The sequence below is a fragment of the Ictidomys tridecemlineatus genome, chromosome 6, assembly GCF_052094955.1.
Source record: "Ictidomys tridecemlineatus isolate mIctTri1 chromosome 6, mIctTri1.hap1, whole genome shotgun sequence".
Taxonomy (NCBI): domain Eukaryota; kingdom Metazoa; phylum Chordata; class Mammalia; order Rodentia; family Sciuridae; genus Ictidomys; species Ictidomys tridecemlineatus.
Window position 1 is genome coordinate 9,227,529 of NC_135482.1, and position 24,143 is coordinate 9,251,671.

General features: G+C 56.8%; 1 protein-coding gene across 1 annotated transcript in view; it reads right to left on the reverse strand.

Annotated features, from left to right (window-relative positions):
* Micall1 (MICAL like 1) overlaps nucleotides 1-24,143 on the reverse strand; it is a 30,111-nt gene that overhangs the window by 5,364 nt on the left and 604 nt on the right. Inside the window, exons 2-15 of the mRNA XM_078052758.1 lie at nucleotides 20,240-20,288; nucleotides 19,833-19,974; nucleotides 14,112-14,200; nucleotides 13,393-13,535; nucleotides 11,288-11,733; nucleotides 10,059-10,116; nucleotides 8,908-9,269; nucleotides 6,967-7,373; nucleotides 4,085-4,219; nucleotides 3,407-3,533; nucleotides 3,216-3,306; nucleotides 3,030-3,103; nucleotides 992-1,106; nucleotides 306-352 (exon numbers count right to left, since the gene is read on the reverse strand). Coding sequence (XP_077908884.1) covers nucleotides 306-352; nucleotides 992-1,106; nucleotides 3,030-3,103; nucleotides 3,216-3,306; nucleotides 3,407-3,533; nucleotides 4,085-4,219; nucleotides 6,967-7,373; nucleotides 8,908-9,269; nucleotides 10,059-10,116; nucleotides 11,288-11,733; nucleotides 13,393-13,535; nucleotides 14,112-14,200; nucleotides 19,833-19,974; nucleotides 20,240-20,288 — 2,285 coding nt within the window. The remainder of the gene's footprint in view (nucleotides 1-305; nucleotides 353-991; nucleotides 1,107-3,029; nucleotides 3,104-3,215; nucleotides 3,307-3,406; nucleotides 3,534-4,084; nucleotides 4,220-6,966; nucleotides 7,374-8,907; nucleotides 9,270-10,058; nucleotides 10,117-11,287; nucleotides 11,734-13,392; nucleotides 13,536-14,111; nucleotides 14,201-19,832; nucleotides 19,975-20,239; nucleotides 20,289-24,143) is intronic.

Sequence of the window (24,143 nt, forward strand, 5' to 3'; positions counted from 1 at the left end):
TTAAAAAATGTTTGGTACCAGGGATTGAACCCAGAGGCGCTTAACCACTGAGCCACACCCACAGCCTTCTATTTTTTATTTTGAGACAGGGTCTCGCTAAGTTGCTTAGGGCCTTGTGAAGTTGCTAAGGCTGGCCTCAAACCTCCCAAGCACCTGGGATTACAGGTGTGCACCCCCATGCATGGCTTAATTTTATTTTGAGATGGGGTCTAAGTTGCCCAGGCTGGCCTTGAACTTGAGATCCTCCTGTTTCAGCTTCCCAAGGAGCTGAGGGCTACAGGTGTGCCCAACAGGCCCAGCCTCACCTTTCTTCTTGATCATGGCTTCCAACATCTTGTCTTCCTCTTCTTCTCTGAAATGAGTAAAGGAAGCTGAGCACCCACAGGAGGAAGGACCATGTCATGGTTTGGGTCCACAGTGTGTCCCCAAAGCCTTGAGTTGGAAGCATGGTCCCTGGCAGCAAGGTTCAGGCTGGGCCTCTTAGGCAGTGACTGGGTCACAAAGGCTCTGACCTCACCATCATGGATTAATCCACGGATGCTCGGAGGCAGGAGGAAGTGGTTGGAGGAAGCAGGCCCTGGGGCATAGGGCGTCGGGCAGGACTCATCCTCTTCCCACCTCTTGCCCTCCCTGCTCCCCAACGCCAGCCCTTCTGCCAGGATGTTCTGCCTCATCCGAGGCTGGGGCAGTGGAATCTGCTGAACTGAATTCTCTGAAGCCATGAACCAAAGTAAACCTTCCCTCCTCTAGATTGTTCTTATCAGGTTTTTTGGTCACAGTGACAAAAAACTGACTATCACGGTATCTCTTCAAGTCCTTTCCAGCCTCCGAGTCCCCCCTGGCTGAGCAAGAGTGTGCCTGGATCACTGGTGGTCAGGGCAGGGCTGGCCTGGCCCTGGGGTGTGGCCTGTCTTGGGCTCTGCCAGGGAGTTGTCTCACCCATGGGGCCAAAGGTATAGCCCACTCTGGGCCCCTCCCCTAGCCGTGTCACCTCTGCCGGTCCTCGTCCAAGCAGTTGACAATGGCATTGCGCTGCTCGATGAGGGTCACGAGCTCCTGCATCAGCACCTTCTCCCGGCCCCGATCTTCCTCGGTCCAGTCCTTCTCTGCCAGGGGAGAAGGGCCAAGGTATGAGTGGTGGTAGAGCCTCCTCCTCCCCAGCACACCAGGAGCCACTACAGCATGCACAGGAAGGAGGCCCAGAGGGGAAACGAAGGTTGTTCTGGAAGAGATCAAGGATGCTTAAAAAAAGCACCCTTCAAGGGGCCCCGGGAGGCCAGCGTGAGACCCTCTAAGAACAGAGGCAGGCACACTTATGGGCCCCCGCTCAGCTCACGCATGTGGCAGTAGATGGGCAAGATGGCCTCTTGCAGCAGGCAGGACCCTGCGGGGAGACAGCAGGGACTCCCGGGGCTCCTCCTGCAGACGCACTATGACCAAGGGGCACACTGGGGCAGTCACCAAGCAGGAGGGAAGATGAAGGAGAACTGGGGCAGGAACCCAGCTGGGAGGTTCCCCTGCTGCTGCGTCTACCTGCTGCCCTTTGAGCTCCTCTCCCCTCCAGGCACAGAGCTTCCCACAGCTCCACCCTCAGGGCCCACCTGTGCCCTTGGCATTACCTCCCCAGCATCTCCCCACCTGTGCCCTTGGCATTACCTCCCCAGCATCTCCCCACCTGTGCCCTTGGCATTACCTCCCCAGCATCTCCCCACCTGTGCCCTTGGCATTACCTCCCCAGCATTTCCCCACCTATCTGGAATGACAGCTGGGCCCCTGAGCCACTGCCCCGCTGGCCTACTGCCTCACCTTGCCAAAGTTCAGGGGCAGGTGCCCAACCTACTTCTAGAGACAGAATATGGGCTCAGTGTCACCATCCAAGTTCATAGCCCACTCTATGACTTCCCAAATCTGGAACCTGGGTGACTTATGTCCCTAGTCTACATGTAGGGAGCAGGCTTAGGGAAGCTAAGTCCTTGGCCAGCACCACCCAGCAAAGGTGGCCCAGGATTTGAAGTGGGGCGGAAGACGGCTGTCGCAGTGCCCTGAGGCTCTCCAGTCCACCTGGGGCTCATCCTCCTAAACAACATCGGGGTCAAGCCCAGAAGGTGCTGCCCACAGAAGAGAGGCTGGAGCGACCACGGGAGACCCAGGGCCAGGCTGGCCGGGGAGACGGAGGTCCTGAGCTCACTCGGCCACAGGGTGTCGCTGTGGCCCCCTGAGTGGCCACACCCCAGCCTCCTGGAGGTCTGGGTGGGAATGACTCACAGCTGGTAGTGGACCTGGGCCATCCTGTGACTTTCCCAGGGCCACCTGCCTCCCAGGTTCCCAGCCAATGGAGAGGCAGGACCAGTCACAGCGACAGGAGAGCCGGGGTGCAGGGACAGGTGCAGGTGGGAGATGTGGAGGGAAGGGCACCTGCAACACCCCGGGGCAAGCCCCTTGGCCCTTCTGGCCCTCCGTTCCCCTGTGTGTTAAAGGGTGACGGTGGCCTGCCACGCAGGGCTGGCACCATGCCCAGCCATGAGGAGAGGTCAGAGCTGTGGCTTCCACAGTCCCGAGGTCTCTGCCCCCGGCTACAGTTCACTTCATACTGTGGCCAAAGGGCCCTTGAAGAGCCTCCCTCACCAGACTCCAGCTTGGCACTCAGTCCGCGGAGCCCAGGGAGCTTCCGCGTCACTGTCTTCTGTCCTGAGAACGCCCCATGGGATGTGTTCCTTCATTCTCACCTCACACATGAAGCCACTGAGGCCCAGAGAGGCTAAGCAACTCGCCTAATATCACACAGCAAGTCTGATCCCATGCTGTCCTGGTCCTGTTGTTCACCGAGAGCTGGTCACCTGACACCATGGACATCCCCCCTCACCTGTCGCGTGGTCCGTCTCCCCCATGGCACTCACCATTTATGCCCACCCTAACTGCTCCCGGCCTCAGATGACCCAGGGCGCCTGTGGCCCTTCCTGTGGCCCATGTCCAGCCCACCCACGCACTGCCCGTGGCGGCTCAGGGTGGAAGACGTGTGGCCCCCTCACCCGGCTTGTTGAGAAGGCATCGGAGCTCGTACTCCACGTCCGCCTGGCGCTGCTCCAGGTTCTGCTGCTTGAAGCTAGAGGGTGAGAACCGGGGGACAATGGGCGACTCTGCCCCCTACCTGGCTGCCCCACCCTGTGCTGCCACCAGCCCCAGGACAGGAGGGCGGGCGGCCGTGCAGGACTCACACGTAGATGAGCTCCGACTCCCGCCGCACCAGCAGGTGCTTCTCGTGGATGAGCTTGAACCAGTCCACCAGCATGTCGTCCTCTCGGCCCTCTAAAGCCAGACACCCCCTGAGGCCAGGGCGGGCCACCCGGCTCCCCTGCTCGCTGGCCCAGGAAGAGGGGCACCACCCAGACCCTCCCGGCTCCCGCACCATTCACTCCGCCACGAAGCTTCTCCTCTAGCAGGACCCCGCGGTGTTCCAGAGCATCCAGCTGGCGCTCAATGGTGTCCATCTCTCCATAGATGTCCTCCTCCGGGATGTACTGGTCAGCCTGGACCTGCCCCCAAACACCCTGGTCACCTAAAGGCCAGCAACGCTCTCCCGCGTGCCCTCCCCTGCTCAGGCTGATGCCAGGAGCTCCACCCCTTTTCCTGGCCACCATAGGCTCCAGGGACCCAGGTCCTGCGGCACATGCCAGCGCAGCAGGAAGCAGGATGGGCGAGGGAAGAGGCTGGTGTGGGGTCACCCTGACCCCTACGCGCTGTGAGTCCTGGCACCAAGACACCCCCATTTCCAGCTTTGTGGAAACTCCTCCCCCTGCCACTCCGAAGGACCTCACGGCAGGAGTGACAGCAGCCGATGTCGAGATGACCTGGAGAACAAGCCTCTCACAGGAGCGCCTGACGCTGCACTATCGTTAGCCACCAAGAAATGCAGAGGGGGCTCTGGGCTGCCAGGGCCCCTGCTGTGTCCCCCTGGCTGAAGCCCGGGCTTCCAGAGGTCACCTAATAACCCCCTGAACATCAGGGCAGCGACCCAGACACTCGGCCCGAGGTGACAGGGAGGCGGTGGTCCCGCTGCCTGCGTCCCGGGGCTCCCAGCTGGCACCTTGCGTTTGATGAGCGGGAAGCCATGTCCGGGCGCAGGTGGCCTCACTGGCTTGGATCCCTTGGTGGCCTTCCTTGCTGTTGGAGATGCTGCTGGTGACGGCTTCCGATTAAAAGGATTCTCCTTGCAGGAAGACTAAAGGCAGGGACATGACAATGGGCAGCATGGTCACATGAGGGGCACAGAAAGTGGACCAGCTTGGTGGCACACTCCTGCAATCCCAGCTACTCGGGAGGCTGCGGCAAATGCCACTCACCCGACAGCATTCCAGTTCTCTCTCTCCTTCCTTCCTTCCTTTCTTCTCTTCTTTTCCTTTTCCTTTCTTTCATCTTTCCCTCCCTCCCATCTTCCTTCTCTCCCTTTCTTTCTTTCCTAGAGATCGAACCCAGGCACTTTACCACTGAGCTACATCGCAGCCTTTTACGATTTTTATTATGAGACAGGGTCTTCCTCTTTGCTGAGGCTGGTCTCAAACTTTAGGTCCTCCTGCCTCAGCCTCCCAAACGTCTGGGATTACAGTGTGCACCGCCACCCCCAGCACGCATTTTTTTCTTGTCTTTTTTCTTAAAGCTCTTACTTATTTTTTTAAGTGCTGGGAAGAGTCTGGGGCCTCGTACATGCAAGGCAATGCCCTACCACAGGGCTGCCCCCACCAGGCACTTCCATTCCCAGAGAACCTGCAGTGTGCCAGTTACTACGGCACCCGATGCTCTGGATACATGCATTCCTGCTCGGATCTCAGATCAGGGCTGGGCGTGGCTCAGGGGAAGAGACCTGCCCAGCATACTCAAGCCCTGGGCTCCATTCCCAGCACGACCCCCACCCTCACCCCCACACAAAAAGTTTCGTCTCCCAACACCTACGAAGCAGGTATTATAAAGTACATTTTACAGCCAAGCAAGGAAGTCTAGGCCCAGCAGCCCTCAGCACTGAGGAGCTGTGGGCAGACCGTGGAGAGCTCACCCAGGCCTTGCAGACAGATGCCCTTCCCAAGAGAAATGCAGCCTCTCACACAGGGTCGCCCAGCCAGCAAGTCCAAAAAGAGGACCCTGACCCTCTCTCCTGCAGCAGATGGTGAAGGACAGCTCCCTTCTGGACTGGGAAAGGCCCACCCTCTGCTGCCCAGCCAGCCACACCCAGAGTTCAGGCTCTCTTTCTGCCCCTCTGGGGAGACCGCTGTCCCCTCAGAGGCCGCCCAGCCAGGCAGCCACACCAGGCCCGGCAGGCCCCGCCCGCCCCATGCACACTGTCACGGCTCCCTGCAGCTCCCGGGAGGAAACACAGGAGCCCTCGCAGGCCTTCCTGAGGCACACTGAGGCCTGCAGCCTTCTCCCACAGCTGGGAAGGGAGGGCCCTGCCCGTCCCCTATGCCAGCTCAGGGAGCCACCTCTGAGGCCAGGAGTCTCTCTGGGACACTGAGGCAGGAAAATGCGCCAGGGCCAGAGTGCAGCCACACAGGGAGGTCCTCACCAGTGAGCCCAGACCAGGGTCAGCTCGGCCACCCAAGACCTGGTCTCCTGTCCCCACTGTCTCCCAATCCTGGAAGGAGTGTGGGTGGGCTCTCCAGAAGGAGGATCACTTGGGCTTCTGCCTCCTGCCTCCATAAACACCCAGAAGACCCAGAGTCCAGGAGCCTGAAGCCTCGACCCCTCAGGGGCTTCAGCCCTTGTCAGCCACAGGCCACCCTCACACCCACCCTCCACAGCGATGGATGGGGGCAGATGCCTGGAGCCGAGATCCTGACCCAGCCACCCACCTCTGACCACCAGTCTGGAGCCTGGCACGCCCAGCCCCTCTCTCTCAAGGGGAGCCCGAGCCCAGGGAAGGACAGGGTCTTCTCAAGGTCATTGCAGGTGGCACAGCTAGGATCACTGCACCTGAGACTGTGGCCCAAGCCAAGCAAGGTCCAATGGTGTCTGAAAGACCGACCGCAGTCAGGCCATGACAACAGCTGCCCCCGTAAGCATCCCTGCCTTCCCCTCCTGGGGCCTGGACAAGCCCTGGGTGCCGAGAGGCCGCGGAGCATGCACTGTGGACACAGGAGGGCATGAGCTAGGTGCCTGGAGCATGTCCCGATCCCCGCCACCCCAGGTTGTTGGCACAGGGCGGGAAGTTGGTGCGCCTATGGCTGACCAAGCTTCTGGAAACCAATCCTCCTTGGCACCGCGCCTGAGGGAAGACTCCACCCAGCAGGCCTACGGGGGCCCGAAAACACACCTCTCTGCCCTCTCCAAACTCTTCCAGGCCACACAGCCAAGGCACTCAGGAACTGGGTCCTGAGCCCTGCAGCCTGTCAGGGGCTGACCCTGCCACTGCCAACCCTACCCACAGCACCGCGGTCATCTGAGCGCCTCCCCAACCTGGCTGGGGACCGCCCTCGCCCACATCACCTCCGCGGCCGGCAGGTGGGTCCCTTCCCTCTGTTCTACCCCAGATCACCTTCTAGAACAATCCGAGTCATGTCTCCCTGAGCAGCCCATGAGCCCCCCAGGGCAAGTCAGGGTCTGAACGCCATTTCGACCCCAGCCCGACAGCCGCCAAGCGGGAGCGGAGGAGGGGTGGACGGGCCGTGTGCACGAAGTCTGGGGTGGATGGTCCCAGGGGTTCAGCACCCAGGCCTAGGACACAGGTACACGGGCGCTGGACATTCAGTACACAGATGGCCAAATGAGTGGACAGATGAACAAATGGACAGGGGATGGACAGAGGGATTCGTGCCTCACTGCATAGGGTGGGAGTGGCTTGCTGGACATAGCCAAGGCCACTCGAGAAGTCAGGAGCCAGCATAAACGGCAGGCCCTGGACATTCTTGCCTGGAGACCAGACCCATGTCCATGAGAGAGGACGCAGCTGGTGGAGGGAGAGTGGGGGTGGACACTCACCTTCACCTGCAGCTGTGGGGACGCGCTTCCCGGGGAAGGTGCAGGGCTCCTGTCTCCAACCAGCAAGAGAGGGGTGGGGGTGGCCCCACTGCAGGGCTTGGCTGGCAGGGGACTTGGGCTGCCCCTGGTCCTGGCCTGTGGTGTCCGCTCCGTGCTGGGCTGCACCGTCTCCCCAGAAGAAGACAGGGAGGAGTCGGCGGAGAGGCTGGCAGAGCTCCCAGGGGTGCCGGGGGTGTCGGGGGCGTGGACAGCAGGCTCCGAGGAGCTCTTGGGCACGGCGGGCGGCTCCAGGAGCTCGGCGCTGGCAGCCTGGCCTGAGCTCTGGGAGGACAGGCTCTCCACACTGAGGGCCGGCGACGGCGTGGCCGAGGGGGGCTCCGAGCGGGAGAGGCGGGAGGCGTGGAGAGCTGTGAATGAATGCCACGTGACCTCGTGTGACCCGCTGGGCAGGCCTTCAGCCTCACCCGACAGGATCCCTGCCCCAGAGCTGCCAGCAACCCAGGACACCCAGCCCCTCCCCAAACGCATGGGCGCGGGCCCACAAGACACAAACCTACGGCAGGACCAAGTCACAGGTTTCCCATCGTCAGACCTTGTGCTGGGGTGCACTGCCTCGTGACACATCTGAGACCCTTCCTCTCCTGCAGTAGCACTGCCGCCGCCACCCCCCACCGCCTCCCAGCATGCCCGAGCCACCCCCAGGCAAGCTACTGGGAAGGGGAGGGGAGACTGCTGCAGGGGAAGGCCAGAAAAGTGAGGCTAGCCTCCCCGTCTCCAACCTGCTCTGTGGGAGGGACACAGCAGAGAGGCAGGGGCAGCAGCCCTGGCTATGGCCAGCTCTGGCCCAAGCACTGGTAGGCACCACTGCTGGGCATCCTCCTACCGACGACAGAGACCAAGTCTCCAAGTCCCTCATCCCCACTTTCCAAAAGAAGCAACAGACTCAGAGGAGAGGGCACTTGTCCCCATAAGGGCTGGCCTTGAACACAGCTGTGGCCAATCCAAGTTCATGCCCCTCAGCTCACCCAGAGCCTGCCCACCGTCTCCCCCTGGGCAGCCCAAGCACCACTGGTGCCTCCCAGGGTTGAGACCCCTGGGCACCTGCCTGTGAGCATCTCTAACGCTCTTAGCCCCACCATCTGAGTGGTCCCCTGAGTTCTCAGAGGCCCAGACGCCAGCAGAGAAAGCAGGTGGCCAAGAGCACAGGAAACCTGGGAGACCGGAGAGCCCAGGATGCAGCGTGCCCAGGAAGGAGGCTCAGGGAGGGCAGAGGCCCAGCACCCTGGAGCCAGCCCTGCCCACGTCCCAGAGGGGAAGACTGAAGACAGATGTAGGGAAGGAACAGCTCCCAGTCTCAACGACACAGTGACAGTGTCTGAGCAAGTTGGGGTGAGAGCCGACCCCTACCATGTGCCCTGAGGGGCCTGGCCTGGCCTGCGCCAGGTACTCCCTTGGGCCCTCATCAAGAGTATGGACTCAGGATCTGGAGCGGCGGTGTACACCTGGAATCCAAGAGACCAAGGCACCAAGGGCACCTTCAAGGCCAGCCTGGGCAACTCAAGGTGTTGTCTCAAAGTCAAAAAGGGCTGCGGCTGTAGCTCAGTGGTAGAACACTTGCCCATCATGGGCAAGGCCTTGGGCGTCATCCCCTGTACCACACACACAAAAAAAGACCCCTAGAGCCAGCTGCCCTCACATCTTCAAATCCTGCCTTCCTCGCTTCAATACTGCGAGGCCCGGGGAAAATCACTAATCCTCTCTGTGCCCGTGTCCTCACCTGCAAAGAGGCAATCGTGACACGGCCTCACAGGCTCCTCTAGGGTTCAACAGAAGGAGACTGCGAACCACACAGGGTCCCTGGCCTGGAGAGCCGCCCTGACCACACCGCCCAGCCCGGGCCTATGCAAGGGTCAGGCAGCTGCGGGGCAGGGGGGTACTCACTGAGTGGAGATGAGCTGGGCACTCGGGGGGCGGGGCGCTTCTTCGTCTTGGGGCTGCTGGTGGGGGTGATGCCATACCAAGGGTGCAGGGACTTGGGTGTGGACTCTGGGTGGGCCAGGGCAGGGCCGGGCACCGGGCTGGGCGCTGCAGGGAGTGACTCCTCCTCTTCTTCATCCTCCTCAAAGGGGTTGTAGGGCCTGGGCTCGGGGCCCTCCACCATGGCCCCATTCTCCGCCTGCCTGCTGGCCAGAGCCAGGCTTGGTGGCCCAGGGCTGCTGCTGGGAGGCAGCGGGGCTGGCTTCTTCTTTGTCTCTGCCTGAACCAGTGTGATCCATGGGGGGTCCTTCCTGGGGGCTGGCGTCCTGGAGAGAGGCCAGGAAGCAGAGGTGAAGGCAGTGGTCAGTCTTCTGTCTTCCTGGCACAGTTTCAAGTCCATGTTAAAGGAGAGCAATGAGGAGCTTCCCAGCCCAGGGGCCAGTCTGGGCCCAAGGATGAAAGGAACTCTTACAGTCACATCCCAGCTAGGCACCCTGAGGCGCAGAAAGAGCCGACCCTCAAGTCACACAGCCAGGAAAAGAAGAAACCAGGGGTCTGGGGAACACGGGAACACAGTCACCTGGCCCCTCTAGGTGTCAATCTCCTCATTTGCTAAATGGGGCGATGACACCTCTTGGGCTGTTGTAAGAATCCAATGAGGCTCATGCCCAGGAGCTCCATAAACATTGACCACTAGGACAGCTGGGCCACCTCCCTCCCAACCCACCACCAAAGCCCGGCTCCTGAAGAAGAGTCGGAAACAGGTCCCCCCTGCAGGGTCGGGGAACGGAGAGCCGAGCACCAAGCTGACTGCTCCAGGCCTTTCTACTCTATGAACAAGGCCTCGGTCTCCAAGGCCTGGTCTCCGTATTAGGGAGGATCTGGAGGTTGGGGAAGGGGAAGGGATTCCAGAGGCAGCTGTCCCCACGGGAGCAGGTCAGGCAGTGGCAGTGGGAATCCCCAGGCAGCCATGGGGGAAGGGGCAGGGGGCCCAGCTCTCCTGCCCACCAGACAAGCCCACCTGCCCACCCCAGGAACCCAGCCCCACCCAGGCCCCAGGGGCCCCGTTCCCACCAAGACCTCCATGGCAGAAAGCCTCTCGTGGGCCAGCTTACCTGTCTATCAGTTTGGGTGTCCCTCTCGGCTTGGGGACAGGAGGGTCCTGCAGTCTTCCTAGATGGGAAAGGACCGTGAGCCAGACCTTCATGGGCAGCAGAGAGGGGCCCCCAGAGCCAGCCAGAGAGCTGGCCTTGCTGAGGAGTGCCCTTCCTTCCCACCTGGGAGGTCATAGACCCCAGGTGGCCATGACAACCTCCCCTGCACCCAGGTACCTCCCCTGCCCAGCCCTCAGAGAGATTAGATAAGCACTGAAGGTGACCAGGAGAATGGTCCGGTGGACAAGGCCAGGCCTCCCGAGACTCCGTCTATATTTCAGTTGAGAAGAGAACCCAAGTCCCTTCAGATCGATTCCCAGTGTGGGCCAGAAACAGCATGTCACTTTAGCCCAGGTGCCACCTCCTCCTGGAAGCCTCCCCTGACTCCCAGGGTCACCCCTCTCAACAAGATCCTGCACTCTCCTAGGCACCTGAGTCTGCCTCTCTCCTCCTCAACACTGGAGGGCACAAGGAGGTCTGAACAGTATCTGTCCCTAGTGCCCAGCCCCTAAGCCAGCCCTCGGGAGCACAGAGCGGAACGAACAAGCGGAATGAACAAGCAGAACTTCTGGTGAGTCCCAGGGAGGCCAGTGCATCCGGGTTATAGGAGCCTCCTTTCTTTCCATGTGCTCCTGGAAACCCCGGGAGATCCTTTGGGAATGTGTGCAACACGGGGTGAGGGGAGGACCCGGAGGGTGGGCAGGGGTTTCCACTGCAGTTCAGACTAACTCAGAGCTGCCTGACCCCCACCTTCTCCCAGTCCCTCAGTTCTCCCAGGCCAGGCTTGGCCACACGCAGAGGCTGGGCACGTGAGGTCACCGGGGAGCGTGCCTCGGGACTACCCAGGGCACGGGAATGACGCCAGCTCAAAGTCCCCAGGACACTCAGGACACACAGGCGCACACAGCAAACACTCCTACACACCCTGGAACACAAGACTGACACAACCAACACGCAGGACGGGGCAGGGGAGAGGCGGGCCTCACTCTGCCCGTGAGAGCTGCACTGGCTCCGGGAACAGCTTGGCTCAGGGGCTTGCGGTGGCTGCTGGCTGTGGGAATACCAAGCTCAGGACACACTCACAGTGTATGCAGGCCCAAGTGGAGAAAGTGGCTCCCGGATGCGCCCAGGTGCACACAGACACTCAAGGCCCAGACACAGGGCCACCCTGCCCGCTGCACCCCGCTCACCATTCACGAGGCCGCTGTCGCCCTGCTCCACCGGGCTGTCCTGCTGCAGGCTGGACCGGGGCCGGGGCGTCGGGGGCGTCAAGGCTGTGCTCTCAGAGGACTTCCTGGGCGCAGGCGTGGGCCGGCTGGCTGGGGGGCTGGCCAGTTCCTGGGGTTTGCCGGGAACTGGGGGCTTGGTGGGGATCTGCGGCCGGGCCTCAGGGCTGGCCTTGGGTCCCTCGGCCTCAGGCCCTGCAGCCACACTCGGGCTGGGGCAGCCTCCCTCGCCGCCATGCTTGGCTTCTTCTGGGAGCTGCTGCTGCTTTGGCTGTGAGGGGGGTCCAGGCCTGGTCCCTGGCCACCCCCCTGGGCCTAGCCTGGTACAGCGCTCTGCACACACAAAGGTGCCCTCCTCAGGTCCGCTCTGGTAAGCCCCGGGCAGCAGGGTGCTGGAGCACCGCCGACACCTGCAAGGGGGACAGGACAGGTTTCGCCAGGCACTGCAGAGGCCCAGGCTGCTCCCTCCTCCCTTCACCAACTGCCCCGTGCATCCAGCCCAGGACTTGGGTGTTCCCAGATCAAAAAGAAAACGGTAACTGTCGGAGACACATGGGAACAACACAATCAGCAAAGCACTTGTGAAACACACTTTCAGTTTGTGCTGCAAGAGGAAGAAGCAAAGGTTTGCCCCAGAAGTACCTCCGGGGGCTGCCACCCACTAGGCCCAGGGAATCAACTGGGTGGTTCGAAACCAGCCAGGTTTGTTTATTGTGGGTTGGTTGGTTTTTTCCCTTCTTTTTCCCTCACAGTACTGGGGATCAAAGCCAAGGCCTCATAATTGTGCAGCCACCAAGCTATACCCCCCAGTCTCAGGTTTATTTGTTTTTAATAAATCAGAATAAAATATATCAGTAAATAATGCAAGCAAGGATAAACACTGCTTTATGAGCCTCTTATTCTGTGTGTGCGACTATTGACAAGAGTTTCATTTCAGGTATTTACACCAAGTCACCAATGTCAAAAGCATGTTTTACTAAGAGTCACTGTAAAGAGTTTCTCAAATGCTGCCTAGGTGACCAGATGTGACTGTATTGATGTAGCCTGTTTCCCTGGGCCTGGGGCTGTACTCATATGTACAGGCACCAAACCAGATCCAGTACGTGCTGGAATTCCAAGCATGGCTGCCCTTGACTACATATTTTCAATTTTCCTTTCCGTTCTTTTTTTTCTTTTTTTAATATTTTTTTGTTTTGTTTTCGGCGGACACAACATCTTTGTTTGTATGTGGTGCTGGGGATGGAACCCGGGCTGCACGTTAGGCGAGCACGCTACCGCTTGAGCCATATCCCCAGCCCCTCCGGTTTCTTTTTTCTAACATAAAATGTTTGGGGGCTGGGGGTGCAGCTCAGTGGTGGAGCATTTGCCTAGCATGTACAAAGCCCTGGGGTACATCCCCAAGACAGCACTAAAAAAAAAAAAAGGTTTTCACTAAGTTTTTGCATTTTCCTTGCTTGTTATATTCTACTTCCTTAAAACTGGCTTGCACCAGAGAGCCAACTTAAAGCAAGTTGTTATTGGGGTTTTTTTAAAAACTTTTTTCTGGGTCTGGGGATGTGGCTCAAGCGGTAGCGCGCTCGCCTGGCATGCGTGCGGCCCGGGTTCGATCCTCAGCACCACATACAAACAAAGATGTTGTGTCCACCAAGAACTAAAAAAATAAATATTAAAAAATAAAATAAAACTTTTTTCTTTTCCCAATGGCTTTCAAGTCTATGCTTTTCGTTAGTCAAGTGGTTGTCCTCAAGAGCTAGGGCACTGCAGCAGAAACCCTGAGCTCCAACCATGTTGGTCACGAGATTTTGATCTAATTATGTGACTGAGCAGGTCTTTCCCATTACTAAGCCTTAGTTTGCTCCTCAGTAAAATGGGAATAAGTCAGACGCTCTAGCCCAGAGCCCATCAAGATGCCTGGCACAGCCGGACACAGTGACGTGCACCTGTAATCCCAGTGATTCAGGAAGCTGAGGCAGAAGGACCCAAGTTCAAGGCCAGCCTGGGCAACTTAGTGAGACCTAACTCAAAATAAATCCAGGGTGACAAGGGACGTGCATGACCCCTACACTCACCGAAAGCAATGCCGATGGTACAGCCTGCCCTCTGCCAGGTACCGCTGCACCAGATGCACGTGCTGCTGGCAGGCCGCACAGGTGCTGCTGGGGGCCCGCTGGGGGGCCTGCTCCGACAGGCTGCCTGGGGGGAGCTCCTTGCCCTGCAGGGAATGGGTACAGTCACCAGCCATGCCGTTCAGAACAGAACACGCCCCTTCTCCTTCCCTGTCATGGCCACTGTCCCTAAAGTGTGCACCGAGCTTCATGGTGGTAACAGGGAAGGATCAGAACCCAAGAGGGCAGTGAGGGGATCCTGTCACTGTGCCCCAGATGAGGAAGCCAAAGCCCGGAAAGGGGGAAGATTTGTCAAGGTCATGGAGCTAGGGTGAAACAGAAAACCTGACTTCTGGTTTCTGAGGATTCCTGCCCCCAGGAAAAGCAGTGCCCTGTGAAGGCCTCCCCTTCCCTCGGAGGCCCTCCTTGAAGGCTGTCTCTTAATTCGCCTCATCTGCCCGTCTTCCCTCCTAGAGCTGCAGGTTTAAGTCCCAACGTCTCTCCTGCCCAGCACTGTGACCTTGAGCATGCCTGAGACTTGGGTCCACCTATAGAATGACCCTTGCTAGTCTCAGTCCCACGTAGCCTCCCTGGGGACCCACTTGGGCCTGGCTCTCTCTGGAGCATGTGTCACTGCAGTTGTCCCCCAGTTGTCCCCACTCTGCACCCAGGCATCTGCATACCTGGCCCTTGTCTCCTGGTTCCGCCACAGTGGGTGTTGCAGAGGGTGGGGGGGAGGGTGCCAGGTCCTTCCTGGGGGGTGAGATGCCACCTGCCAAGAGACAGGAAAGGTGCCTGAGGCAGGTGGGGATCCTGCAGCCGCTGGAGGCCCCGCCCTGCCCAAAGAGGTCAGCTCGAAGCCTTCAACCCTGAGGCACCACAGGACCAAAGGAGGCTCCCCCATCACAGGCCAGGAGCACCTTCACTTGCAAGTCATGTGCTAAGGACAGGCCACCTAACCTCACTGAGCCCCGTAAAAGGGGGACAGTAGTGACTACTGCGCACAGCCCATAGGACAACAGGACGATCAGAGAATCATCGAGGGACGCTGCCGGCAGGAGGGCAGTTTCCTTCCCAGGCCAGCGAGGGGTTGGAGAGGGGAAAGCAAAATGCCTCTGGTGCCAGCCTGGTGGCTGGGGATGCTGCCTCTCCTGTGGCCACTGCTCACCTCACAGGTGAGCAGATGCAGCTCAGAACCCTGCCCACTGCCCCTCAGAGAGGACAACCCCCACCCAAGGCTCCCTGGGACCCAGCTCCTTCCTGCTACAGCACATGTTAAATGAACACCTGCTCTGGACCCCAGGATTAAAACAAACCCCAAGTCCACAGAACTGTGTACCCAAGAAAAGGCCACTGATGATATTTTAAAAATCTAACCACAACGGCCTTATCATCTACAATGCACTGACCAAACGTCAGGCCCCTGAACACATCTCAAAGCACTAAGGAGATGTCCACCAGCACGTTCACAAGACGGAACAGAACAGAAAATATCTGCATGTTGTAAAGTGCATCACATGTTCTAAGGGGAAGAACTGTTTCCTAAAACTCGTTTCAGTTACATACGTGTGCGTGGCCTGGGAGCGTGCCAGGAAACGTCCTTACTGTGAGTCACCCTCAAAGGTTTGGAAGCCCAGCAGCCTCAGCCAGTCCCTCCAAGACCTGCTCTGCATCCTGCCCGCCTCCTCCGCATCACTCACAGCAGCACATGCCCCCTGCTACCCCGGCCAGCAACATTCCCCCCACCAGGATTTTCACAGGGCCACCTGGGCCTCCTCCTCCTTTAAGAGATCAGGCCCTCCCTGACCGCCCATCTGAGATGCCACTCCCTCCCCTTATTACTTTTGGGATTGAACCCAGGGGGTTTTAACCACCGAGCCACATCCCTAGCCCTTTTTATTTTCTATTTTGAGACAGGGTCTCATTAAGGTGCTTAGGACCTTCTTAGTTACTGAGGCTGACTTTGAACTTGTGATCCTCCTGCCTCAGCCTCCGGAGCCACTGGGATCACAGACATGAGCCACCACACGCAGCTTTTTTTTTTCTTTCCTTCTTTTGAGATGAGGTCTTGCTGTATTACCCAGCTGGCCTTCTCCCAGGCTCCAATTAATCCTCCTGCCTCAGCCTCCCAAAACTGTTTTTTGGTTAGTTTGCTTGTTTTTCAGTACTAGGGACTGAATCCAGGGGTCACTGAGCCACTGAGCCACATCCTCAGCCACCCCCTTTTTTAAAATACTTTTTTTAATTGTACATGGACACAATACCTTTATTTTACTTTCATGTGGTGCTGAGGATCAAACCCAGTGCCTCACAGATGCTAGGCAAGTGCTTGACCACTGAGCTACAGCCCCAGTCCCCCACTTTTTTTTATTCTGTTTTGTTTTGTTGTTGTTTTGAGATAGGGACTCGCTTACTTGTCCAGGCTGGCCTTAAATTTTGATCCTCCAGCCTCAGCCTCTCCAGTATCTGGAATTACAAGCATGCGCCCCTGCACCCCGTTTCCCCCATTGCTCTTCATCCTGCTCCTTATTTAATCCTTGAAATGATACGACTTACTGATCTATTCTCCCTTTCGCCCTCCTCATTATAATGTAAGTCCTGAGCCTGAACCCTCTTAGTGGTCTCCCCAGCAGCTGTCACAGGCCTGGCACATAGTAGGGACTCAACAAATATTTGCTTAAATGTGTGGGAAAGTGCCAGGTGCTGGGGCTGCACAGCCATGAACAAGACAAAGATGGTCCACAGGAGAAAGAAGCGGGTAAGGCAGCTCTTGGGGACCGGGGCGGGGCTCAGTGGTGGAGCCTGCACTTAGTGTGCACGAGGCCCTGGCCCCACTCCAGCTCTGAAGAATCTGTACACTAGCATGAGGTGGGCAGCAGGAATGTCCACCTGGAGAAGGCAAAACTGGAGACAGGAGCTTGGGCAGGAGGGAGCCCACCAGGAGGGAGGCAGGGGCAGACCAGCAAGGAGCCGCTCAGCAGGGACGGGACGTGACGCTCAAAGACGCGCAAGAAACCCAACAGGACTGCAGCTGGGGCAGGGAGCAGTCAAGCCCACGGACAGAGGCCCAGGAAGCCACACGGGGCTTCTGGGCCTCCTCCTGAGGACACTTGCCCTGCACCCTGTGGACAGGTGCCCCCCTGCGGATTCCCATGACTGCGGGGCTTCCTACACTCAAGCCCCGACTCCCTGGCCAGGCAGGGGTCACCTGATGTGCCCACGGTCACTGGCACCCTCAAGCCCCCCACACAAGCTAAACACAGTGGGATCCAAAGTTACCAAGTTCACTGAAAGTCAGTCTGGTCAAAAATCACCCCTGAAACCCCTTCCCTGGCCCAGAAAGCTCAGTACAGGAGCTGGGGAGCCACCAGCCAGCTTTGCCTCCGGGGTTGGAACGCATCGCTGTTTCCTCTGCTGGAGCAACAGATGGGAGAAAAATGGTCTTACTTAGAGGTACCAGTTGTACCCTTCTCAATGAGAACCCCCGCAGGGAAGCAGAGAGCCCACCAGGGCACACCCACCCTGCAGGTCCCCCAGGAGGGGTCTGCAGGAAGGACTTGGTACAAGGAAACTGGGAGGTAAGTTGAGATTCAGGTCACAGTCCATTCATAAATCCTGATCATTAAGCAAGAGAAACAGGGATCAGCAGAATAAAGGGACACAAGTTCTCCCACGCTTAAAATGGGGCTTGTGCCCCGATAAACACATCACACCTTGGAAATTTCCTAAGTCAGAAATTCATTTATTACCCCAACCTCCGGGACATCACAGCTTAGCAACACAACACACTGTAGAGTACCAGCTGTTCCTGGCTCAGAAAAAGGGCAAAATTCAAAACTAGGAAAACAGTTTCTACAGAATGCATATTGCTTTCATACCACAGAAAAATTGAAAAATCAAGTTGAATCATCCTAAATCAAGGACCATCAATAATCTAGTTTTTAGGGTTTTTTGTTTTGTTTTGTTTTGTTTTGTTTTTGGTAGTATTGGGGGGTTGAACCCAGGGCTAAATAGCCAACCACTAAGCTGCATCCTCAGCCCTTTTTATTTTATATTTTGAGACAGGGTCTCAACAAGTTGCTGAGGCTGACCTTAATCTCACCATTCTCCTGCCTCAGCTTCCGGAGTAACTGGGATCACAGATGAGCACCACTGTGCCTGGCTAGATGGGCACTATTATCCCATTGCCAAGGGGAAACTGATACGGGGCACAGTGGCACACACCGGTAATCCCAGCAACTCAGGGGGGCTGGGACAGGAAGAGAACAAGTTCAAAACCAGCCTCAGCAATTTAGTGAGTTCCTAAGCAACTTAGCAGGACCCTGTCTCTAAATAAAAAAACTAAAAAAGGACTGGGGACGTGGCTCAGTGGTTGAGCACCCCAGGTTCAATCCCTGTAGCATTAAAAAAGAGGAGAGGCTGAGAAAGGGAGGTGAAATCGCTGTCACCCAGAGGGGAACTCCTGAGTCCACGCTCTGAATCTCCACTCCAGCTAGACTGCCTCACCAAGACGGCGGTGCCTAGAAGTGCAGTAGTTTTGGGTGCAGATGCCAAAATTCCCACCGGCACAAGCCCCTTATCTAAAATGGTGACGGAGTGGGTGCAGGGGTTCTCACACCTGTAATCCAAGCAGGAGGATCTCAAGTTCAAGATCAGCCTCAACAACTTATCGAGGCCCTAAGCAATTAACTGAGGGAGACCCTGGCTACTAGGGATGTAGCTCAGTGGTAAGGCACCCCTGGGTTCAATCCCCGATACCAACAAGTATTTTTTAAATAAACAAATTAAATAAAATGATGATTTACATATAACCTATGCACATCCTCCTGTGTACATTTTTTAATATTTATTTTTTAGTTGTACATGGACATAATATCTTCATTTTATTTTTATGTGGTGCTGAGGATCGAACCCAGTGCCCCACACGTGCTAGGCAAGTGCTCTACTAGTGAGTCACAACCCCAGCCCATGCATGTACATTTTTTAAATATCATACTGCAGACTTTAAATCATCTACAGATTATTTTTAATATGTAACACAATGTAAATGTCATGTAAAAAGCTGTCCTACTGTTTTTTGTGTTTTTTTTTCCCTCTGTTTGTTTGTGGTACTAGGATTGAACTCAAGGGCACTCTATCCCCGATAGTCTCCTTAAATTGCTTAGGGCCTTGCTAAATTGCTGAGGCTGGCCTTGAACTTGCTATCCTTCCGCCTCAGCTCCCAAAGTAAATGGGACTACAGGACTGCACCACCTCACCTGCTTGGCCTATAGTATTTTTTAGGAAAGATGATCTGAAAAAAGTCTGTAGTTGCTCAATACAGACGAAACTTTTTGTTTTGTTCTGTTTTTCTTTACAGTGCTAGGGATGGAACCCAGGGCCTCCAGCATGCTAGGCAAATGGTCTACCACTGAGTGCATCCCCAGCCCCTTGAATAATTTTGGCGGGAGGTTTGTTGACCCTGCAGGTGCAGAACCTAAGGACGCCCAGAACTATGTCTTTTCACTCTGACTTCTATTAAAATGCACAATGCAGTTTGTGCACTATGACATCAACCCTACTGTTCATGGGGGAAGCAAATAACAAATTCTTTTAATTTTTATGCTTTTTCTTTGTTCTAAATTTTCTGTAGTAAACATGTTTACTTTTAGTAAAAAAATAAAACCACTGACTCCTTTTTTTTTTTTTTCTTTTTTAACAGATGGGCTGGGTCTGTCCATAATGGAGAACAGAGGCAGGAGGCAGGACCCAAGTGGGGGCCCTGAGGACCCATGGGCAGCAGTGACCCCAAGTAGGATTTGGGGCTCCTGGATTCTCCTCCCAGCTGATCAGCTTTTCTGCTGTGTTCCTGAGCACTGCTCCCCCTCTCTGGGCCACTTCCTCTCTGCAGATGGGGAGGCCCAGCTGTCCCAGGAGGGGTTTCTGCACAGGACACCCAGCCACCTGGCTTGGAGCAGAGAGGCAGCCTCATCACCCCCAGCCCAGTTCCCAGGTTCTCAGTTCTCAGGCCTTAGAAGTCATCTCCGTGGAGGACATGGCACACAGCCCGACAGGACAGGGCCACTGTCTTGCTAGAGGAGAAAGACCGGGAAGCATCTGCAGACAGGAAGTCAGGGCTGGGAGGTGAACTCTCAGAGCGGATGAGCTCGCACTCCTGACAAAAGGTTCAGGTTTTGGTTTCTGTGCTTGTTATCACCTCCCCGTGGGGCTGTGCAAACTAGAAGCAGGAATCGCCCAACAGCTGCAGCGGGCCTGGCACAGCGATGTTTCCCCCAATAAGTATTCAAATGTGTGAACTGATGACTAAGTGAACAGCCGTGGCCATCTCCCAGTCGCCTGCTTACACCAGGAAACAGGAACAGGCCCTCGCAGGGCCAGCCTCCCAAAGGCAGGTCCCCTCTCACCTTGGCCAGGACTGGCAAAGTAGTTGTAGTACTGAGACACATAGGTCATGATGCTGAGACAATCAGGGACACTCATGGAGACCATGTCATTCGGGTCCAGGAGAGCAGGGATGCCCAGCTCCTTTTCAGCCACTTCGAAGGCCTGGGGTGGGGGCAGGTCGAGTCACGGCAGAGGAGGCAACGAAGAGGCAGTTAGTGGACATGCCTCACCCAGGCCTAACTCCTCGCAGTAGGATAGGGCAATGTGGCTCTAGGACCACCCCAACCCCACGGGATGGCCTGGGGGGCTGATGCCAGGCATGGCCTTTTCTAGGACCTGTGCCCCACATGCTAAGGCAGCCGCCCGGCAAGACCCCTGCCCTCACCCCCAGCCCGCCCCCCAGGCTTCCGTCCATCCGGGGACTCACCAAACGGTTATTCTCAAAGACATTGTCCTTGGAAAGTGAATCAAAATCTCTGCAAGAGGCAAAGGAAGGAAGAGCACTGGTCAGAGAGGAGGGGACAGCTCGGGAGTGTGCTGGGGCTCCTGAGGAGGAAACCGAGGCAGCCAGCACCTGCCAGGAGGGAGCCAGGGCATCCCACGGCGCCCTGCAGGCAGAGGCTGGGGAATGGCTGGGAAAGGAGGGTTTAAGACCCGGCTTTCCCTATAATCCCAGGGAGGTGGAAGTGGAGGTGGAGGATCGAGAGTTCAAAGTCAGCCCCAGCAATTCAGCCAGCCAGGTGCTAAGCAACTCAGTGAGACCTGTTGTCTAAATAAAATATAAAATAGGGCTGGGGATGTGGCTCAGTGGTCCAGTACCCCTGAGTTCAATCCCTATTACAAAAAAAAAAAAAAAAAAAAAACACAAGACCTAGCTTTCAGGTCCAGACTCTTCCTAGAAGCCATCTGGAGTCAGGGCAAGCACCCTCAATGACAGGGCCTCGGTGCGAGCCGTGCTGAGCTCCTTCATCTCATTTACATGATCCGAGAGGCAGCCCTATGGCAGGCACTTGTCCCATTCCACAAACGAGGGCACTGCGGCCTCGAGAGAGGACACCACCCAGCCCTGGTACGGATCTCTGGCCTTCTGCTTGTCATGTCACAGAGTCACACAAGTCCCACCAACTCACTGAATCTGAACCCTGCCCAGCCCAGGGATGAATGCTTTTATTAACTGGGCCAGAAATAGAACAAGTTTGGACAAGAGTGGAAGTGGGACACACTCCAGGGCTCCTGGCCCTCATCAGCTGGCTCGTCACTCCAGGGGACAACTTCCTTTGATGTGGAACAGTGAGGGGGTCCCAGGTTTTCTCAGTGGGCCAGGTGAGAGGCCCCTGCTGCCTTTGCCTACCCCACCCCCCTGCTCCGGCTGCGGGAGCTCTCCTGGGTCCACCCACGGGGGCCTTCTGCTTCCTTCTATGGCTGGAAGCTGCTGCTGAGATAAGTGGCCCATGTCCTGGACCTCAGTCCCTGCTCCTGCAGGCCAGGCCGTGTGACCGTGGGCAGGCCTGTCGTCCTTCCGGCCTTCATTTCCCCAACTGGGGAAGCCTACACCCAGCTCCCAGGCTGGTACGAGGGCTGGCAGAGCCTGGGCTTGGTGAGGGGCAGGCCCCCCAGACACAAGGGAGCAGGCAAGCAGCCCACGGCTCCTCACCCCACACTTTCCGAGGCAGTGTCCAGGGACCACGGACGGGTGGGGGGAGGGAGGCAAGGAAAGGCTGCGGGCGAACCCTGGCGGGGCTCATGGGCGGGGGCCAGGCACCAGCTCTGATCCCCTTGGCCAACTCTGGCCTCGACCCTCAGCTGCTTCACTAAGTCTCCTGTGGGTGACTTTAGGCAAGTCATTTAACGCCCTTCACTCAGTCTCCTTATCTGTGACACCTGGAAAGTTCTAGACTCTAGGGGAGACAAAGAAACAAAAATGAAATCCACATGGTCCCTGGCTTCAAGGGAGCTCAGCAATGTGTGCATGGGGAGGGGAGGGCCAGCACCTTCTCCCCCACAGAAGCCTGGGCCAGCACTGGTCCACCCTGGCAGGGCTCACAGTGCCAGGAGCTGAAACCACTGGACAATACCGGCCTTGCCCTGAGCCACTGGACAAGGCGGTTCTGGCCTCACGCCCAGCCCCACACCTTGGGCTCACAGAGACCCATCCCTACCCATCATTCTCCCCCCCCCCCCCCCCCCCGTGGGACCTGGGCCTCAGTTCTTCTCCTGTGCAACTGGCTGTTCACTAAGGCCTGGCTTCCCTAGCAAACTAATGGCTGGGTTTGGTTCTGGATTTCTTCTTGGGAGAGAAGTCCCTCTCTCCTCCACACAATCTCTCCCCCCCCCCCCCCCCCCCGCTACTGGGGATTGAACCCAGGGGTGCTTAACTATTTAGCCACATCCTCAGCCTTTTTACTTTTCTTTTGAGACAAGGCCTCATTAGGTTGCTGAGGCTGGCCTCAAACTTGCCATCCTCCTGTCTCAGCCTCCCAAGCCGCTGGGATTACATGTGTGTGCTGCCACATCCAGTTGTTTTGAGGTTTGTTGCTTGGTGTCTCTACTACCTGTACAGTGTCCAGCAAAGACAACTCTAGAAGTACTTGTTGGATGAAGGAGTAAAAACACCGTCATCCTCCCCTGCTGCCTAATAACACCACTTATAATAACTAATGTTAATTGCATGCTTATTATCTCATTTAATCCTCAAAACAATCCCCATTATTCTTATGAATCAATCCCACCTTACAGATGCCTGGGGGAACCCAAAGACTTCCTAAACCTAAGAACCAGGGAGCCTTCACTTGGATGCCAACAGGCTCAGGGCCACCAAACAGGTTAGTTTGACACCCAAGTCCATTCTTGCTCTAGGCTTGGTCCCTGTCCTATGCCACTGGTCCCCAGCCAAAAGAGATGACCCCCACCAGCCTCTGCTCCAACACAGGGTCCAGTCCCAGCCCCTTCTCCTCCACCTCAAGCCCCTGCTCCTGAACTCCACAAGTATAGTGTCACATGCTCCACGGAGGACAGCAGGCCACCTGTGTCACCACCTCATCTGTTCCCTTCTATACTGATACCCCCAAAACCCTCTCCTCCTGGGCCCAGCCCATCTCCACAGACACGGTGCCACAAGGCACAGAGTAAACTGGGTGCATGTACCATCCGATTCTCGGGGTGATCCTTTCAGAGCCCTGCCAGGGCAGATGTGGGGTGAAAGAGCACAGAAAGACTCCAGGCCCTGCCAGGCTGGAGCAGGAGGGGGTCCTGCCAGCAGGCAGTAAGCACAGAGAACTAAGAACCAGGACTTCAATTCAAAATTTGCAATTGAGACCAAAAGCAAAAGAAATGGTGAGCACCAGATAAACTTTCACTTATTGTTTTATGAATGAATAAGTGAAAGGAAGGAAGAGATTCCAGGGTTCGGGCCAGCAGAGAGGGTTGAGGCAGCAGCCCAAGCCAATTGCTCAGGGGGACTGAATACATTTTCCAACTAGAACCTCACTGGGCAGCTCCAGGCAGGAAGGGGTCACTTCAAAACCTCGAAAAGCTGATTGACGGTTCTCAATGGGAACTTGTGCACCTGAGTCTTCCCAAGGCACATGCCTGACTCTTCTCTAGCCCACCTCATGCCCTGCTGAGGACAATAGGGGTGCAGGGCACACACTGGGAAGGCAGGCCTGATCCCTAACTGGGGAGGTGTTTGGGGGCATGGTGTGCCTCCTGTTATCCAGCAATCATTCATTAATCTAGGGGCTCCTCTGTGCCTGAAGGGTGCATTGGGGCGTCAGAAGTGAGAGTTCACTGGTCTTTCCAGAGCAAGTGGCCCCACAGGGTGATCAGCCCTCAGTGCCTTATGGAAGTGTGGGGGAAGAGGATGGCTTCCCTCCACCCTTCTAGATTCTTGGCTGGCCTACAAATTAAATTGACATAAAATAGTTGAACAAAACAAAAGAGAAACTATACTTAGTGACATATGTCAGCCTTGAGTCCCATAAAATATGGGGCTCTAAGAACTTAAGAGTGGGATTGAAGCTTCTATAGCATCCAGAGACAGCAAGGAACTAGGGCTGGGGTTTCTGGGGCTGGGGGAGGGGACGAATTGTGTGGCGAGCGAAGGTCGAGCAGGGAAGGTCTCTCCAGCAGCCAGCAGTCCCCAGCAGCCTTCCTCCCAGGGAGACACTTTACTCTGGCGGATCCCCTTAGAGACGTAGATTTCCCTAATGTGTGAATTTCTTTTACAAAAGGACCGACCGGGCGACCCCAGAGTCTGCCATTTCTCAGATCAGCTCAAACCTGGGGAAGAAGTCTATCTTGGGGTGACAGAGTCTGATCTCCTACAGTCAGAC